We start from the raw sequence: 20,992 nt of genomic DNA on the forward strand, positions 1-20,992 counted from the left end.
AAGGAAGTAAAAGAATATTCCACTTAACACGAAGGACATAAACCAAGAAAGTATTCTACTAAATCTGTATAATCCGGAAAAGCAGTTTACAGAATTAGAAAACAGGTTTCTTTCTTCGGGTGTTGTCCGCTTTTGCGAGTTGTAAGCTTATTCACAGGGATTACGGAAATGTAATGCAGAGCCATTATTTTTCCTAATGCATTCCTTTATTACCATCTGTTGCCATATATCAGACTTTTCCTTTCAACATTTTCAGCACACGTAGCTCCAATAGTGTGCAACACTGCACCACTATACTTCACTGTTATGTTTAGTGGTAAAAGTGCAATTCAAATCTGTGCACATTTTTATATGGTGCTATTTGAAACAAAACATTTTTATTCTGGGTTGGCAACACTGCACCATTATACTTCACTGTTATGTTTAGTGGTAAAAATGCATTTTAAATCTGTACACATTTTTATATGGTGCTATTTGAAACAAAATATTTATATTCTGGGTTGGCAACACTTCACCACCTATGGCAACACTGTTTGTGGTTTTCGTTTGGACATTTTGTTCTCATTACATTGAGCAACTTTTGTTTCGATTCCTTTAACAGTTTTCAAGATATTTACTTTAAACGTACATAATTCCATGATACAATTTCTTGGATATTCAAATTTTGAATCTCTGTAGCTCCTATCCTTCTGGTCCATAGCACCTTACATTTTACTTATGTTCATTTCTCATTATTCTCTTATCATATGTGCTATGTGACAATCATATTTGAGCGACAACTTGCGGGACCTTCTTGTGTCAGTTTTTATTACTACCTTTTTATTACTGCATTTTTTATTTTAATATTATCGTTACTTATTGAATTTAGTACAATAAACCATTTTTAATCTAATTTCCTATTAACATAATTCATATAGTGATATTAAGTATATAGTGATAACGTAGGACGAACTTTATGTTTCTTAATAACAATAACTTTTTATACTGTTAGTATAGATAGATAGATAGATAGATAGATAGATAGATAGATAGATATAGATATAGATATAGATATAGATATAGATATAGATATAGATATAGATATAGATATAGATATAGATAGATATATAGATGTAGATATTGATATATATAGATATATATAGATATATAGATATACCGACAAACTGTAAGAACTGATTCTTCACACCAAGATAAGGGAAAAAGTTCTTTTGGACCAATGGCGAAAAGTGCATAGTTTCAGAGCTAGGGCTGTCCAAAATCACAAAAATGCCAAATTTCAACAGACCCTATCTCGAATTCCAGAAACTGTGGATGGTGGTCCTTATCAATGTAAAGGAAGCCACGCATACACAATTCAGTAGTGCATATTTCATCAATTTTCAATAGGTATACAGGGTATTCCATACAGGGTGTTACTCTCAGATATGCTGTCAATAGAGTTTTCAGGCATACCCTGATTTCAAGGAGGGTCCAAAGTAAGCAGAAGATAAGCCTTGACAACATTGGACGTCCTATGCTTCGGAGGGAATTCGGAAGTGTTAGGAACCAGCAGTTACATTTTTTTTGTGTGTGTGTGTGTCTGTTCGGAATAATGTGTGATGCGATGTATTTCGTCACGGTATATTTCACGTGTTCTTCACTTATAATTGTGAAAGAAAACATCGCAGCATGCGTTTTCCCGAAAACTAGAAACAGTGCTGGTTACGATTTTTAACACTTCCGATATCGCGCCAAAGAATTCTGTGTTCACTGCTATCAAGGCTTATCGTTTGCCTACTTTGGACCAATCCAAAATTCAGAACATATCTCAAAAATCGGTTGATGTGATTTCTGAGAATTTCACCCTGTATGGAATACTCTGTACACCCAGTAAAAATTAATGAAGTACGCATTTTTGGATTGCGTATGCATGACTTCCATTACGCTGATAAAGACCGCCATCATCAATTTCTGGAATTCGAAAAAGGGCCTTTTCAAATTTGGCTTTTTCGAGACTTAGTCAGGACACTTTCGAGACATAGTTTCGACTTTGGCTTTTTCAAGAATAACGACAGTGAGGCGAACGAAATAATTCAGGCACACATTTATGACTTAGAAAAGAGTCCTGCGGACAGGTTGGGGTAATTTCTGAAGAGTGAAAAGCGATAGTTGCAGTTATGCATGGCCGCGAGACCAAACGAGACAAGAACTGAAACAAGTCTCGTCTCGTCTTGCAAAATCAAAAACTGTTCTCGTCTCGCGTCTCATCTCGTCTTGCAGACCTAAGTTCTCGTCTCGCGTCTCTCAACATTTTGGAAGTCTCGTCTCGCGGTCTCGCGCGAGACTTCTCGTGTTGGTTTCGCGCTCTCGCGAATCAATACTGGAATAATGTAGTCTTCATTCGACCCTTTTAAAATAATGTATACTCAAAGTTTACATAGTTTTGTTTCATAGTTGCATATTACACAATGCTTATCCACTCATTCTGATTCACAATGCTTGATTTTACACCCCACATTCACGGTATTAAAAAAATGCCAGTTTTCTGTAGTCTCTGTCTATGTGAAGTATGAATGAAATCGGCATGTTACATTTGAGTAATCTTACTTGCAAGATAAAAGCTTTCAAATAACTTGGTAAGAACGGTAAATCAAATAGCCGTATTTATAGTAAACATGGAGCGTTAGTAATATATATTTCACAACTTAAATGCACTTTCATCTAAACGTTTTCTTAACAATTGCGAGTTAAGAGATTAATCTTTAATAACTACAAGAAAGACTACAATGAGCTTAAATAAAATTTTATTTTATTATTATTATTATTATTGTTAAGTCTTATATTATGTAGTAATATTTTTTAAGAACTGGAAACACTGTTTCTACGAAATTTAGATTTCAATTGTTATTCAAGATGGAAAGTGTTGAAGAGAGACGGTGCATAAGGCACGAGGCATGAACATTTCTTCCATAATTTTGAAGTTAAGTTTGTTATTTAAGTGCAATGAACACAGTGCAGTTATTATATGTACTTTGTGGTTTATTTTAAGTGTTAGTTAAAAACCAGCGATTAGTAAGGTACAATAAAAACTAAAAACAAGTATTGGAAGTTTCCATTGTTAGAAGACAGTCCATTACCAGTTAAGTAAATCGCGAACATTTAAGAACATAAGCATAAACAGTTTTTTTAGTCCTCCGGGCCGGATGGAGGAAGTGTTGTGCCAAGAAAAATAATAAGTGAATCATTCAAACATTCATATTGACTATGTGTGTGTAAAGACAGTGAGTGTTACGAAACAGAAGCAAAATTGACCTAGTGGACTTATCACGTAAGCACCTACGCATTCAGCTGTGTATTGCAATCTGAAGAAAAACAAAGGCGCAATGTAGCAGTCACGTAGCTAAGTATATTTTTTGTGTTTCTTTTTACTTGTGTAAAGGTCTCTTGTTATAAGGACTTCAGGTAGAAATATCACAAGCAATGGATTCAAATACAAATTCTCTTATAAAGGCAAGAGCCCTAGCTAAAGCGTCCCTTACAAGAATGAAAACATTTGTTGAACAATTTGGAGCAGATGGTGATGTAATGCAAATTAAAGTTAGGTGTGCACGTTTACCCAATATATTCAAAGAATACGATGAAGTGCAAAAACAGCTTGAATTAAAGGACGAAAACGATGAATATACACAGGATAGAGAGCTGTTTGAAGCTACTTACTACGATACCCTTGCAAAAATGACGTCAATTGTTGAAACAGCTGAGAAGGCTAGTATTAGCAATAGAAGTTCGTCAGGTGATTCAGCCGCGAATACAGGGTGTCTAAAATTACCAGTCATAAAGCTACCAACATTTAAAGGTCAAGTTACAGATTTCAGACATTTTCATGATACTTTCAGTAGTTTGGTTGTAAACAATCAAAGTTTAGATGATATTCAAAGATTTCATTATTTGTTGTCCTCATTATCAGGTGAAGCAAGCAAATTAGTTGAGAATATACCAGTGGCAGGTGAAAATTTCAAACTTGCTTGGGAAATGATATGCAAAAGGTATAATAATCCAAAGCTAATAACAACTGCTCACGTAAAGGCATTGTTTTCATTACCGACTGTCTGTAAAGATTCAGTGGCGGACTTAAGGACATTATTAAATCAAACTATAAGTAACGTAAATGCACTTAAGGCGTTACAGTTAGATACTCCATTGGAGGATATATTGTTATCGCACCTAGTTTTGGAAAAGCTAGATGAACAAACACGTAAAGACTTTGAAAATCAAAGAAATAGGGAACAGTTTGCTAGTTTAGAAGAACTTCATGTTTTTTTAGAAAATAGATGCCAGGCCTTAGAATTGGTAAAGTCTACACAATCAAAGTCGCATGTCAGTAAATCTAATGTTGTTAAGGATGTAAAAAATGCTAGACAATCTTTTGTGAGTACTATTGTTTTGTGTTCGTTTTGTCAACAAAGTCATGTGTTACACAAATGTAATGAGTTTCAGAAATTAAGTGTATCCAAAAGAATAAGTTTTGCGAAACAGAACAAACTTTGTTTTAATTGTTTGAAAGTTGTCAACCATGTAGCGAAAGATTGTTTGCTAAGTGCATGCAAAATATATAATCTCAAGCATCACACGTTATTGCATAGTGATTTTAAGAAATCACAGCCTAATCATGCTGCCAGTGTTGAAAATGATTCTGTTACGGAACCTGTAGGGGAAAAGTCAATGTCTCAAGGACAGGAAGTTGTTAATACTAGTACTTATTGCTCTGTGAAGCCTAAAAGTAATGTGCGTGTTTTACATTCAACTGCAGTTGTTCAAGTTAAAGATTGCAATGGTAAATTACATATGGTTAGGGCTTTGCTTGATAGTTGTTCCCAATCTCATTTTGCAACAGAATCTCTCATTCAAAGGTTAAAATTAAAGAAATTTCCTATAAATGTTCCTGTATAAGGTATTAATAATGTAAGTTGCAACGTTAAATACGGAAGTAAGTTACAAGTATTCTCTGCTGTAAGTGATTATAGTGTAGATGTTGAGTGTTTTGTATTGCCCAAAATAGCGGGAAATTTACCTGATGCTGATATTGACATTAAAGAATGGAACTTTCCACCGAATTTACAGTAAGCGGATCCTAATTTCAACAAGTCTAGTAAGATTGATTTGTTGTTAGGTGCTGGAATTTTCTTTAGTCTACTCAAAGCAGGACAACAGGTGCGTCCAGGAGCATTTCCAGTTCTCCAAAATACAGAGTTAGGATGGATAGTTTCAGGACAATATCAGAATGCCAAAGCACAACAACTTCACGCTAGAACATCGAACATCTTTCTGCACAACAACGATGATTTAAGCCATCAGCTGCAGAAATTTTGGAAAATAGAAGATATTCAAGAAACTCCTTTATCCAAAGAAGAAAGGGAGTGCGAAGAACATTTTTTCGCAAACACTAGAAGACATTCAACAGGACGCTTTATAGTGAGATTGCCATTCAAACAAGAAGTGATCCAGTTAGGTGATTCTTATAAGACAGCTGTTCAGCTTTTACAGCAACTAGAGAAAAGGTTAAATAGATGCCCCAAGTTACGCACAGATTATGTGGCATTCCTTGAAGAGTATGAAGCTTTGGAACATATGAAGGAAGTGGAAGGCAACTCTAATATTACTCAAGGATATTACTTGCCTCATCATCCAGTTATTAAGGAAGCTAGTAGTACTACGAAGATTAGAGTAGTATTTGATGCATCCACATGCTCAACTAGTGGCATTTCATTGAACGATGTAATCAAAGTTGGTCCAACTGTGCAAGACGATTTGCAGTCAATTATATTAAGATTTCGCACCTACCCTATAGCTTTTACTGCAGATATAGAGAAGATGTATCGACAAATTTTGATTGATGAGCGTGACTGTAAATTCCAGAAGATCTTGTGGAAAAGATCAGAAGAAGAACCCATTAAGGTATATGAATTAAAGACTGTCATATACGGAACAGCCTCAGCGCCTTTCCTTGCTACTCGGTGTCTCCAGCAATTAAGTGCAGAAGAAGCTTGTGAATATCCGAAGGCAGCACACATTCTCAAGAATGACTTCTATATTGACGATTGTATTTCAGGGGTTGAAAGTGTGGAGGAAGCTTTAAAGATAAATGACGAATTAATACAAATGCTACAAAAGGGTGGTTTTTTGTTAGGAAAGTGGTGTTCCAACAGTACTGAGTTATTGGAATCCATCTCTGAAGAATTGAGAGAAACACAACTTCCATTACGCTTAGACGATAAGGGTCAAGTCAAAACATTAGGATTACTTTGGCATCCAGCAACTGATCAACTTCAAGTGATGAATGGATTCACTCTAAATCCAAGGTCGAATAATAATTTAACAAAACGCAAGATGTTGGGTATTATTGCTTCAATCTTTGATCCGTTGGGAATTGTTAGTCCAATAACAATCGTATGTAAGATAATTCTTCAAGATCTGGGGCAAGCAGGATTGGAGTGGGATGAAACACTTCCTAAAGAACTACAGCAAAGATGCAAGACAGTACTTGAATTCATTCCTTCATTATCAGATATCAGTGTAGACAGAATGGTTCTTCAGTCAGGTACCTTGATAGACATTCAAGTTCACGCTTTCTCAGACGCTTCAGAAAAGGCTTATGGGACATGTGTATATTTAAGATCGGTCAACAAGGATGGTCAAGTTACTTCGAAGCTATTATGTGCTAAGTCCAAAGTGGCGCCCATAAAGAAGATTTCCCTGCCTCGCTTAGAGTTATGTGCAGCAGTGTTGTCATCAAAACTTGTCAAGAAGGTAACTAAGGCATTAAAACAACGAATATCCCAGGTATACATGTGGACAGATTCTATGGTGGTCTTAGCATGGTTAAGAGCAAGTCCAAATAGATGGAAAACATTTGTTGGCAATCGAGTTGCTGAGGAACAAGAAGTGGGAGGAGAATGGAGACACGTCGCTTGAAGTGATAATCCTGCGGATATTATATCAAGAGGAACAGGTCCTGACAAGTTAATACATAATAGTTTGTGGTGGAACGGTCCTCAATGGTTACAGTGTTCTTCACTTGATTGGCCTAAGACGGAGCCTGCCCCACTCAGAGAGATTCCTGAACAGAAGAAATTAAAATCAAGTTACTTAGTGACAACTCAAGATAATAGTATGATCGAAAGATTCTCTACTTTGAACAAACTTCAGAGAGTCTTGGCCTATTGTATGCGGTTTTCCAAGAATGCTAAAGTAGAAGCATCAAGAAGAAATGTAGACGCTCTTACTTTGGAAGAAATTGAAAAAGTTTTAATCAGACTAACACGAGAAGTTCAGAACTCAGTTTATGCTAAGGAAATAGCTGATCTTAAAGAAAGTGGAAGAGTTAGCAATAAGGGCAAACTCTTGTCTCTCAGCCCTTTCATATGTGATCAACAATTACTAAGAGTTGGTGGAAGATTAAAGATGTCTGAACTTGAATTTGATGCTAAACATCAAATTATTCTACCACCAGATCATCACCTAACAAGACTAATTATAGAACATGAACACAGGCGATTGCTACATTCTGGATGTCAGTTAATGCTAGCATCACTAAGGCAAAGGTATTGGATACCTAATGGTAAAAATGCCATCAAGAAAGTTATTAGAAGGTGCATTACATGTCAAAGATTAAAGGCGTCTGGACCAGAACAATTAATGGAACAACTACCAAAACAGAGTAGAACTAACAAGACCTTTCACAAATTCTGGAATTGACTTTGCCGGTCCTATTTACATCAAAACTGGTACCAGAAAGTCAAAAACAAAGGTGAAGTGCTACATTGCAGTGTTTGTGTGTTTAGCAACAAATGCTATCCATCTCGAAGTTGTGAGTGATCTTACTAGTCAGGCATTTTTAGCTGCTTTGAGAAGATTCATATCTCGTCGAGGTAAATGCAAGCATATCTATAGCGACAATGGAACTACGTTCATTGGTGCCAACAAGAAACTTCAAGAAGTCGCAAAGTTGTTGCATACAGCTGACCATCAAGAAAGGATTAAGAATTTTGCAACTACTGAAGGAATCCAATGGCATTTTATTCACCCAACTTCGGTGGTCTTTGGGAGGCTGCAGTTAAGTCCTTTAAATACCACTTAAGAAGAGTCAAAGGAATGTCATATCTCACGTTTGAAGAATTAACAACATTAATCACACAAATAGAAGCTTGCTTAAATTCGAGACCTCTTGTAGCATTATCCAATGATCCTAATGATCCAGCAGCATTAACTCCTGGTCATTTTCTTATTGGCCAACCATTGACAGCACTACCAGAACGTGACTTACATCAGGAGATGATGAGTTCAATTCAAAGATGGCAAAGGATCCAACAACAATTTCAACAGTTTTGGAGAAGATGGTATATGGAATATTTGTCACAATTACAAGGAAGAAATAAGTGGAAGAGAAGCTGTGCCAACATACAGCCAGGTCAATTGGTGGTTCTCAAAGAAGATAAGCTACCTCCTCTATCATGGAAATTGGGAGTCATCACTGAAGTGCATTCTGGACCTGACGGTTTGGTTCGAGTGGCTACTGTTAAAACTTCCAATGGTTTATATAAACGCTCAATTAGAGGACTTTGTGTTTTACCAAATAATGATGAATCGTAATGTCATTCATGTTAAAGTATATTTATTTCCTGTTTCAGTCTATTTTATTTGTTGTTAATGTAAAGTTTGTTTTCTTTTGTTTTTTTTTTAAAAAAAAGGTCACTAGCCCTTTTTTGGCGGGCGGCATGTTAAGTCTTATATTATGTAGTAATATTTTTTAAGAACTGGAAACACTGTTTCTACGAAATTTAGATTTCATTTGTTATTCAAGATGGAAAGTGTTGAAGAGAGACGGTGCATAAGGCACGAAGCATGAACATTTCTTCCATAATTTTGAAGTTAAGTTTGTTATTTAAGTGCAATGAACACAGTGCAGTTATTACATGTACTTTGTGGTTTATTTTAAGTGTTAGTTAAAAACCAGCGATTAGTAAGGTAGAATAAAAAATAAAAACAAGTATTGGAAGTTTCCATTGTTAGAAGACAGTCCATTACCAGTTAAGTAAATCGCGAACATTTAAGAACATAAGCATAAACAATTATTATTATTATTATTATTATTATTATTATTATTATTATTATTATTATTATTATTATTATTATTATTATTATTATTATTATTATTATTTAGTCTAACCGAATTACATACAAGATTTCCAATACTTGGAATTATTGTCACATGGAATTAAACAGTTACAATTTTAGATCTAACTCTGTTACAAGTAACAGACGTTGGAGATAACAGAAAGCAACAATGCAGAATCGATAGTCACCTTGAACAACTAACATAAATCTCAATCTTACTTGCATACTCTACAAAGACAATCAGAAATATTACCTAAGAAATTGAAATTTCACATTAATTCGTTTTCAATAAGAAATGAATTCATTTTCTACAAAAAAAAACTCCACCCCCTCACAGGGAAAGAAAAAACTGCTTTATTTTGACTAAAAAAAATTCCTTCCTAAACAAGCCAATAGGCCCTTTTTCTGCCTTCATAAAACAAGTTACCGTAAGAAAACAATTTGGTGGGCAGGGGGAACAAATCTGTTCTAAACCCAGAGGTTTTACATCACATTGGAACTAAACAGGTGTCTTTTTCCCTCATATAGTGGGGCCGCGGTGGCTCAGTGGTAGAGCGTTCACCTCTGGTGTTTGGGGTCCTGGGTTCAAACCCTGCTCCCGCCAAGTGAACTTTGTGGTGGACAAACACCGTGTGCGTGGGTTTTCTCGGGGTTCTCCCGTTTCCTCCCATTTTCTTCATTCCACCATTTCATTCATCTCTCATTATCACCGTCTCCTTTAGCCTAACCGGCATAACCGTGGGACGTAAAACTCAAAGATTTCATTTCATTTCATTTTTTCCCTCATATATATATATATAATGCATTGAAAATAGGAAGAAGAAAGTCAGAGTGTCAGAGACAGACAGAAACAGAGAGAGAGAGAGAAGATATGTTATCCTCTGACCGATGCCTCGAATTTCTCCACTGAAGGAAAAATCAAAGCGAGCCGTATATTTTTGAACTAGGATTTTTTTTTAGCGAGGGTGCAATAACAGAAGACCGGAAACCGCAGCCGCGAATATGCAATGTTACCTAAGTTCATTGTTTCCGTCTACAAAATTTTCCGAAAAGACAGCTTCCAAATATGTCCTCAATAAAGAAATTTTTAAAAAATGTATTGTACTGGTGTTTGCTATCCTGCTTTTATGATTTGTCAAGATGTTGTCTCATCATCAGGAGGAGGGTGGATACACAAGACAAAACGTGTCGTTTTTCTACCTAGTTTCCTCCCCCTCCTCAAGAACTTTATGACCAAATACAGGGTGCGGCACGTAAAACCGGCCCATTGTTGAAGGGTTCATTCTCACTGGATCTTTTGTGAAAACAAAGAATTTGTTTCGGGAGAAATTTCCAGGACGTTCTGTGCCAGCAAAAAGCACCATTCCGGAATTGATTGAAAAATGGCGGCGTACAGGATCGGTTCAAAATGCTCCCAGGAACAGACGACCATCTGTCTGCACACCTGAATTAAAGATGCAGGTGGAGGAATATGAGGTATATATGAATCTCCTCAATCGTGCTCACATGTGTGTTGAAGTGGGCGGAGGACACTTTCAGCACCTTCTGTGAAGGCTGCTGTGAAGGTGAGTAGTCATACTCAATACATTACATTTCATTTATGTGTTGTAGTTAATCATATTCAATACATTACATCTCATTTTATGTGTTCAATTTACGGGCCGGTTTTACGTGCCGCACCCTGTATCTTGGCTCACGACCCCAAAGAGAAAATAAAGAAAACAGTGTAGATAATGGAAGAATCTATTTTATTGCATTTTGGGAAAGTAGTGAAAAAGAAAAACTAACACAATCTTTATTTCTTGATTCTTTTGTCATGAGGAAATCTCCTAAAATAACTAGATTTTGATTAACCTTGTTAACTTAAACCTATCATGAGATCAGTAATTGTGACAACCTGACCAAACCATTTCAAGAAACAAGAACAGCTAACTAAGCAACTATCAGTGTTGCCGAAAAGTCACAACACTTGCCCCGTTAACTAGATACTTTGAAACTACCAAAATAACAGTAAAATATTTAAAAAAATCAATACAAATTTCATAATACAAAGGAAAATTGTATTTTTTTATTTCCACTAGTCGACATAATTTATAGTAAATGTTCAAATAAATGTTAGCCCAAAAGTTTAGAAATAAACTATTAGTTACTGACTTGCCTTCGTCTGCGATTGTCTCTACGATTTCAGGTGATGATGTTGTGTGGAAGGGATGTTTCGATGAGAACCATGCACTTCTAAGGTATCAATTTTGTAGAACATTAACATCTTTGGGGAGTTCATAATTATGACAGCATTTTCCCTTACTGCAAAGTACAGCACAAACGCACAATATTGATTTACTTTTTCTGGACCCATTCTGTTCGAGGGTTGGGGACGAGCAAGTTCAAACAAATTTTCTTTAAATTTGGCTTCACTCGAAATAAAAATATTTTATATCCACTCGAGAACTCGGTTCAAAAAATCTCCAATTCGACTCGATATTTGCTCAAGTTTCGAGTAGTGTCGGGTCCAAACGAGTTTAGTTCTATAGTATTAGCAGTTTTTATATTAACTAGTGATGCTCGCGAGACGCGAAAAGAGGAAAAATTAGTCTATCTTGAGATGTCGTTAATGTATTATCTCGAAACAAATGTGAACTGTTTCTTGAATATCACCAGTCCTGGTCACGAGGCGAGACAGGTTTGATTTTGTCTCGCCCAGTCTCTATCTCTCGCCTCAAAAACAAGATTAAACAAAACAAAATACGGAAATTTAGCTGTTTGTTTAGGCAAATAGTAAACATTTTCATTTCGGTATGACCAGGCATGAATTCAATTCATTTTTGGTGTTTATTTAGCGTGGTAATGGTACAGGAGGAGTTATATAAAGAATAAACACGCGAAATCAGTGGACAATTTACTGAAGATATTTTCAGCGAAACAATTGTTGTTGTTCTCCTTCTTTTGCGAAAGCTTCATCCTCAACCATATAAGTGTCTACACGTTCAGCCGAATCTTTATCGAATTCATCGTCTGAACTGTCTGAATTCTTGTCAGCTTGTCAGAATTTCTCTCGAAACTGTTTTCGTATTGAAAACATGGATGATAAGTTCCGAAGGCTTTTGGCAACAACAGATCCTTTCGTTTCTTCTTTGGGCAAATCATTTCATAAGAAAATGAAGAATTTGTCATCTGAAGCTGTAAATCTTTTAATTATTTCCAACACGGAAGCTGACAAAAATTTAGACGACTCAAACGAAGGTGATGAAGGGAATAACTTCCATGGAGATTCAGCTGAACATGTAGACAATACTTATAGAGTTATTCCATGTGGAAACGACAAATTATGCCAAAATCTTCGTGCGGTCGCATTCGAGATTTGAGTGTTTGTCTGAACACTTATCAATATGTGATAGGAAGGAAAATGGAATGGTTTGTAATGCACGCCATTCATGTTGAAGATACGGCCATAGTTGAATCTTAAGTTATGTTCATTTTCTTGGAGCTCTATCGAAAATGAAAAAAATAACTAAATAAATTCAAAATTGCACTATAGATATGTGGACAGTCCTTTTTTTGTACCACGTAGTAGTGACGCAAATACACATTTTGGGTTACGAAATATTTAAATCTTTTCAGTCCAAGTCGATGAATTAAACCAAAATTATATTTTCGGAAGAAATATTGAAAAAATTGTTGTGTCAAAGGGAACATAATTTTGAGAGAATAGTAAGTATCATCTGTATTTTCTATAGAAAAAATCATCTTTTGTGTTTCTAATTCCTATTAGTGCTAGTGGTATAAAGTATATATTGCATAGAGAACGGATGCTGAGCTATGCCCCCTCTAACTTCAGATCGGAAATGACAAAAACGCTCAAATTTGTGTTTCTGATCCTCACTAAAGTATATCTTTTCATGTTGTCACTTTATATTGTTGTTGCTGCTCCAAAATTCAAAGAAAAGAAGAAGAAGAAGAAGAAGAAAGAAAGAAAGAAAGAAAGAAAGAAAGAAAGAAAGAGAGAAAGAAAGAAAGAAAAGAAAGCAATACATATCAATCTCCAAAACAGATGTGACCATTACAGTCTTTTGAAGCTCCTACGCTACATCAAGATTGTTGTGTTGTCTGCATTCCAGGGTCTGAAACCGCTACAAACAAAATCAAATTTTGCAAGCAATTACAAACAATCGTGAACTGAGTCTACTAAAAGGAGTGAAAATAGAAAAACACGACTCTCGTTTGTGATTGCATTCCGTTTTACACCCGGACTTTGTTTACAAGAATGATTTTGTGGAAGTTTACAGCTGCTAAGGAACGTGAAGCAGCAAGGAACGTGCAGCCACGTAAACACATGCCGGGATAGAAGTAAGTCGAAATACAAATTGAAATTTTCACCACTTGTGGAGGAAGCATATTTCTTGCTGGAATCAAAATATTGTTAGTATTCCACTCTGCCTTTTTGTTCCACACGGTTTAGAACTTTATATGTATTTCTGGTTATTATCATTCACATAATCGACCGTCTTGCTCGATTTTTCGCTTTCAGGTGGAATGACTCTATATGGTTGAGGACTAAGCTTTCGAAAAATAAGAGTGAGAAGAACAATTGTTTAACTGAAAAATTAAAATGACTTCATTAAGTTATATTTTAATTAATAAATGACTGGTAGATTAACTCTGTCCTAGCTATTGAAGTAGACAAAGTCTCTTTCCCTCTCGAATCTCAAACTTTTTCAGACGCAGTCCGCAATATGGATCCGCCATTTTGAATTTTTAAATTTTAATGTCAAATTAGTAAGCTTGTAATCAACAAAGTCAAATACACCAATGTACCAAGTCCAGTTCGCCAATTTTACTTTTTCCAAATTTGGTCCTTCATTTTTTTATTTGATGTCAAATTGATAATTAACAAGATCAAAAACCTCATTATAGCAATTTTTTGTCCATTTTTACTGATTTTGAATTATGACCACGTTTCAAGCATTTGATCCATAGTTTATCGATCTCTGTGCATCGCCCTTTTGGACCGTCGCTCTCCTGGCTGTCGCTTTCTTTGTGCGTCGCCTTTTGACCCGTCGATCTTTTGGCTAACGCTCTACTGGTCGTCGTTCTTTTGCCAGCACTCTCTTTGCTGGCGCTCTATTGTCGGTACACCCATGTTTATTACAAAACTCGACCCTGACATTATTAACTATCTTCTCTTCAATATGTATGATGGTACTTGCAAAAGAATACCATATCAATATCACAAATGTAAACTATGAGAGACGGCGAGAAGTCTCGCGAGACTTCTCGTGTGAGACTTGCTGAAGTCTCGTCTCGCGTTCTCGTCTCGCAAAAGATATCAGGTCTCGTCTCCCAAAATATCATAAGTCTCGTCTTGCGTTCTCGTCTCGTTTGTGAGACGAGAAGAGACGAGACTTCTCGCGTTCTCGCGTCTCGCACCCATGCCTAGTTGTAGTTATTATCTAAATTGATAGAACTCTGACTCTCCAATTCAAAGGTTATGAGTTCGAGTCTAGGTCAAGTAGAATAGAATTTCTTTCTGATTTAATTCTTCAAATAGAAAATGTTTCCCTTTTCTCTTTATCTCGAAATCCTAGATGGTGAGGTTTGAATACTGAAATAAGTATACTAGGGTATAAGAAAAGAAATATAAATTTTGTGATTCCTTTTGCAATTTTTAACTATATTTTCACCTCTCTAAGACATTTCTAAAAGTTCAAATTTCCAGATCTCCCTTTTGCTCTCTTGCGTGTGTTTAACTCAGATGCTTTAATTAATACAATCCCTAGTGAATCACATTGTTCTTACAGATGTTGTATCTTTTTCTTTCGCATCTCTCTACATCATGTCTGAAGAATAAAGATTTGGCAAGTAAGCTACAGAGGCCATTTTAAAAAGTAAGATGATCTACGCTATCAGTGATAGATGTTGTGATGCTTAACTTAACATATAAGACAATTAATCGAGAATTAGAGAATACGAATGTCTTCAGAGATGACAGTGCACTGATGCTTCAAATCTGTGCCTTTACTCGCTATACATGCATTAATTCCATAGTCAAAATAAAAACTTCAAAATTAATCACAAATTCTTATGCAACCTTCCTTTCTTTGGAGTACTTCTCTGTTACATCCATTCACGGCGATGTAAAGGACTTTTAGCAATGATGTTAGGCCCTTATTTAATAAATGGATACACTCTGTATAGTAAGATGCACTAAACTGAAATCAAGTAGTTACTGTTATAATTTTACCTACTTCAATCCATTATCCTTAAATAGATTTAATCATTATCACTAGTTCTGCCTGGTACATGAAATTAATTATGGAAATTTACGGGTTTAAAAAGAAATATCTTTCTTTCTATTAATGGCACTTTGATTATTAATAAAGATACCTAGAATTACTTTAATTATGTGATAGTAACCACTTAAATTTCGGGTAAAAATTAATAGAAAATTTCCAAAATTATTAAACAAGGGAACAATTTTAAACTGTTTAACACTTTGGTCCATATGATTTATTAAAATGTATATAGTTGATACTTTAAAAATTCTGAATATTTTAATGTAGAAAATTCTCAATTTTAAGTTTTATTTCTTTTTGCGAAAAATGCCCATGCTAATCAAAAGAAATGTTTTCCTGCTTCTCATAGCCCTATAAGTGTGTTGTGTTTAGTTCTAAAAATATCGTAAAAAGAAATACAATATCAAAGTGATTGACGTTTTATTTCTGAAAATAATTTCATCGAAGATTAATAGACTTCTGCTAACGGCCTTCCAATCCCTTGGCACCAGCAGAATATATCAACTAGTGAGAACAGGTAATCTGTCACTATGCAGATAATTTCTTCCTTAAACTGAAATTTCATGCTACCAAGAATTACTTAAATTTTGGGAACAAATGGAAATTACTTGGGGCAAGATGAGGCTAGAAAGCGGTGGGGTACAACTTGGAAGCGAAGTTCTTTCAGTTTCGAGTTGGAAGCAAGCCTGTGAAAAGAAGAACTTTCTGGTGAGAACTGGCGTAGCAACCTTCGGAATGAAAGTTTTCTCATGTACAAGTCTTGGATAAGAATATGATGTGTCCGATCCCCATTCGATGTGCCATCACACGCACTTGAAATCCTCAATCAGTCATAATCTGTGAATAGCGATCCTAAGTTCAAATTAGTGCGAGTCATATTTTAATCCTCATTGAGATTAGTGAATGCGAGCCCCATTGAGGATAGCGAACATGAGCCTGATATATTTACTTCTTCCTTTCTTTCTCGTTTTCCAAACTTGAGTGTGGAAGTTTTATAACCAGCAGAAGAGCTAGAAATAGCTTAATCAGCATATGATCGAATTATCCATAAGAGTTATTTAGATATTAGATGGGATTTGGGTTCCCAATTTTAGAATTCAGGTTTTAATCAGACTTTACGTGCTGAGCAATTAATTCTTCACAAACAAATACAACTATAAGATATCAGAAGAGGCTTCAATTGAATTGAATGAAAACGCAAACATGTATTCAAACTTTAATGTGTTGTTTAGTTATTGATATGAACTGGAAACACTATTTTGTTTTTTCATTTTACTGGCAAAATCACAAAAGGCGAATACGTTTAGTTACATCAAATCATGAGTATTCAAAGGAGATAATTTTTATTTCCAACCGTCTAAACAGTCTTCGCATTTAGCAAGTAATGTAAGAACATTACATTTACAGTTTCATTGTTCAGAAAACTCTTTTGCTATACGTATGTCTACTTGAAACAAAATATGTGTAATTTCAGAAGACATATATACAGTGGTGTAGTCCTAAAATTTTCAGAGGGTATATGCTGTTTATTAATCATTTATGATTGTCATAAGACATAGACTGCATTTTTAATGAACAATATAAAACGCATGTGTTAATTCAATTAACATATAAATTATACTATTACTGTTTTGTAGTATAAATGCATTTTATGCTATTTTCTTGATGACACTCTTTACTTAAATCACACTATTAATAGCATAAATGGGCGTACGTATGGAGAAGAACCAACTCACGCCCAGAAGAAACTGACAAATTCGCGTAAAATATGCCAGAATTAAAAACATTATACCCAAAAATAACTTTATAAAATCATTAAGACATGACATTTTTCCAATTAATAACTTCTGTATTGCTGAAAGTTACGTATTAACATTGGTATGATATTGAGAATACTCATATCTTAGTTTAAAAGTATCGAACAAATTTGGTTCTTTTCAGTAGAGAACAAGGTTTTAAGGAATTGAAATATCACAACCATCGACCTTCAAAACGCTTGGATATCCTCTCAGAACAAAAATGTGTCATTTTGCATCGATCTATCCCCTCATCACAAAACTAACAATTTTGTTTTGGTCCCTTCCTATATATTAAGATCAAAATAATAGTAGCTAGTAACAACAGTGAAAATGAACATGGTTTCTTTCTTGTGTGTGATTGCAGGCAGTTAGAAAAAACTTTTTTCCCCTCATGACTCATATTTGAAAACCTGCTAAGAATATAAGAGAGAAAAGGTTATGTAATCACTTTATCATTGGAGTCATAGCACGATTAAATAAATAAATATAAACGAAACTAAAGTAGAAAGTTCTATACGCTTTGAAGCAAAAGGTATACTCTAATGACAGATTAGGCAGATATACTGCGTGTACCACCATGTACCATCAACTATAGCGCTGCATGTACCGGTATACATTAAATTAATCGGAAATGGACAAAGCACTTTTAGTATTCCTTTTAAACTTCGAAATGTTTTGTAATCTATACAAAAATGGGGCGCAATTCTGGGGCTGAGAAATAAGATAGTATAAGTAGTAAAATATTAATTTCACAGAAGAAGCGGAAAAGTGTTTTCAAAATAATATTTTGTTGAATTGCGTCGATGTTTTATTGAAGGAATATTTTATCATTTGTTGCGTTCCAGTTGTCCACATCTCAAAGCTTTCCTAGTATCTCTCATACTAATGTCAGTAAGAAAAAAATATGATAGCTCGGTTTCGGCCAAAATCTGACTTGGTATAGTTTACCTCTCAGCCCCTCAATTAACGAGTATCAAAGCATCAACATATCACAAGACAAAATATGTGTTGCACTCAATTGTTGCAAAGTCGTAACACTCTAAACTCAAAAAAATATTTGCTCATCGATTATAATATCTCTTGTCTAAGTGTTAATTGCTCCTTGTCATAACTTTTCAGATTTCCTTCAAGTTAATTAGAATGTTGCAAATATCGTAAATTTTATTTATTATATATATCTATATTATCATGCAGATTTTGTCTCGACTTCGAGTCTAGTCGAGACAGAACACGTTCAAGCCGAGAAACAAGTCGGAAAAACAACATATTTCCGAGTCGAACAGAGCTTTCTCGACATAGGTCGAAACACCGTTTTCAAAAGAAGAGTTGAAACTGTCTTAATCTCCACTCGACTCGACTTGTGCACTAGCATTATAGAAATCATGGCTAAAGACCTATCAACTCCTTCCCTCCTCATGCAAGGGAGTTTGTCATTTTCGTATTGGTACCCTCCCTCCCGGAGCTCTTATTTATATCACAGCACAGACGGGGGCGTCTTGAGAGACACATGAAGAAGCCTAACTGGACACAGTGTTCTTGTGTTCAGCGAAGTGTTTTCTTTGTATATAGTTGTCCTTTTTTAATCTATGTTGTACGCTTGTTTGTTTCCTTTATTTTATTATAATGGAGGATAAGAGGAACAGAAAACTTAGAAGAACAAAAGTAATTCACAGACAAAGAAAAGAGAATTTGTTTAATGTTTATGATTTTATGAAGAGAGTGGCTGGCAGTGGAAATCCAATTAAGGTGAAAGAAGTGCAAACTCGGGTATCTGATGTTACTGATGTTTTAATTAGTACTCTAAAACGTGTCTTGAGTTGGTTAGAAATAAACAGAAACATTAGAACGAGCTTTTCTAATACAAATACAGTAAGAAGCGAACAGTGTTGCCAACATCCTCTGAAGAAAATAGGTTAGATGGACTACAGAAATAAACTTTTTTTACGCAAAAATTACTAGATTTTGAACTGCTAACCTATATCCCACATTGTAGGTTTTAAATCCCTTTTTGCGTGTAGTATTATAAGTGAGTCATAGTAGGATTTGAATTTTATTCACGGAAGACTAACAAGCAATATACATGACTTTAAATTATAATAAAATCCATTAACAACTTATCTGATTTGCGAAAGTCAATAGAAGTCAGTCAGATATTTTCAGCTGAATTGCCATAAGTCATTATCGGTGACGTTGCAGCTATCCGAAGCGCTGAAACTGGATGCACCATCGTTGGATTGTGGATTTGTTGTGTTTGTGTAGACTGCCATTGTCCCAATTTTCAATAGTACTTCTTTCGGTAGGTTATATTCCTTACAGACACTTCTTATTTCTCTGTACACTCTCATGAATCACCATTATTACATTGAGAGTTTTCAAGCTAATTAGATACCCTATTTGTTCCCCCCCTTTTTTTTAAAAAAAAGTACGATCTCTGTGGCTTGAAGAACCGAAAAGTTTAGAAAATTTGTATTACAAAACATTGCATTGAAATTGCATTACAATTCTTGCATTGAAATGAGATTATTAAAATAATTGAAAGTAGCAAACGGGGCCGTTACGGGAGCTACATTAAAGTCCTTTGTGAGTCGATAAGTATTGTTAAGTTGTTGTAAATCTCTGAGTGCGGAGAGAGAAGAAAAATGAAAAACAAGTGTTTGTTGCGTAATAAATCACTCTGTCTAGGGAAATCAATTAATACGATTATATATAAGATCAAATAGAATTCCTTTAAAAAATTACACTTTATTTCAAGTAAAAAGCATTTTTAGAATTAATTTAACGGCTAACAAAAAGCCACAAATGGCATAAGAGTTTCATAACATAAGCTATATTTAAGGCTGTAAGCATTTTGTAGATTTGTGTGGCTAAATTCCTCTTCAAATAGACTAGATTTAGCCAAAAAAAAGAAAAAAAACACGCTAAATTGGTATCACTGGAAGCGAGCACAACGAAAAGCAAACATCTCACTGAATGTTTTTGACAAATGCGCCATTCGTCGAACAATAAACGAATTTCATATTGTTCACAGTCAACGACCTTCTTTCAGGGTGACCAGAATTTTTACTTGCAAAAATGGGACGCATACGAATCGGCGACGAGGGGTAAATATCTGAGTTCCAGGTTGCATTTTGGGACTCATTAGTGTTTTCAATTATACAATACACAAGTAAGAGTATCGTTCTAACTATCCAACTATCCAACAATACTTTTAACTACTAAAAAACTACTTACCTCATTATTGATCATCCGTTATTTTTTACTATATCATCCTAGCGTAATTTTGTCTGGTATTTTGGGGGTGACTGGATCCTCTTTAAGAGTTCTTTGCCTTCAACAGTTTGTAGAAATTAATACAAGACTGATCAAAATTAATCTTACTGATCAGCACAGCTTTCAATGTATCTATAGACAGTTGGGTTTTTTTACTTGTCCACAAAACATTCATCCGCGAGAATACACGTTCAGTTGGATCATTAGTCTCTTGTAAACAGAGAAGGAACTCCACAACTTTTAGAAGATTTGAGTACGGTACGTTAAAACAGAAATGGGAGAATACATCTACCCAGAACTTGTCAGCAGATTCTATTTGAGTTCCACTTAGTCAAGTATTCTTTTAAATACATGCAGTCGTCGTAAAGAGCAGTAGCATCACTCTGAACGAAAGGACTATTTTCCTGAATAAAGTCTACAGTTTTTCTACACCTGCCAACATGGTACACTTTTAAGCGTAATCTAACTAAATTGCTTCAA

The 20,992-nt window shown here is 35.1% G+C and overlaps 1 protein-coding gene across 1 annotated transcript; it reads left to right on the forward strand.

Moving 5' to 3' along the window:
- The first annotated feature begins 8,046 nt into the window (after positions 1 to 8,046).
- On the forward strand, positions 8,047 to 8,628 carry LOC145670074 (uncharacterized). The gene has a single exon (XM_081738436.1). It carries the CDS (start codon positions 8,047 to 8,049, stop codon positions 8,626 to 8,628), a length of 582 nt encoding a protein of 193 aa, XP_081594562.1.
- The last annotated feature ends 12,364 nt before the right edge of the window (positions 8,629 to 20,992 follow it).

The sequence above is a fragment of the Thermobia domestica genome, chromosome 14 (genome assembly GCF_964235325.1).
Source record: "Thermobia domestica chromosome 14, izTheDome1.hap1.1, whole genome shotgun sequence".
Taxonomy (NCBI): Eukaryota; Metazoa; Arthropoda; class Insecta; order Zygentoma; family Lepismatidae; genus Thermobia; species Thermobia domestica.

What these genes read in the sequence shown, in the direction of transcription:
- LOC145670074 (XM_081738436.1), top strand. Translation starts at nt 8,047, where the DNA reads ATGGCATTTTATTCACCCAACTTCGGTGGTCTTTGGGAGGCTGCAGTT.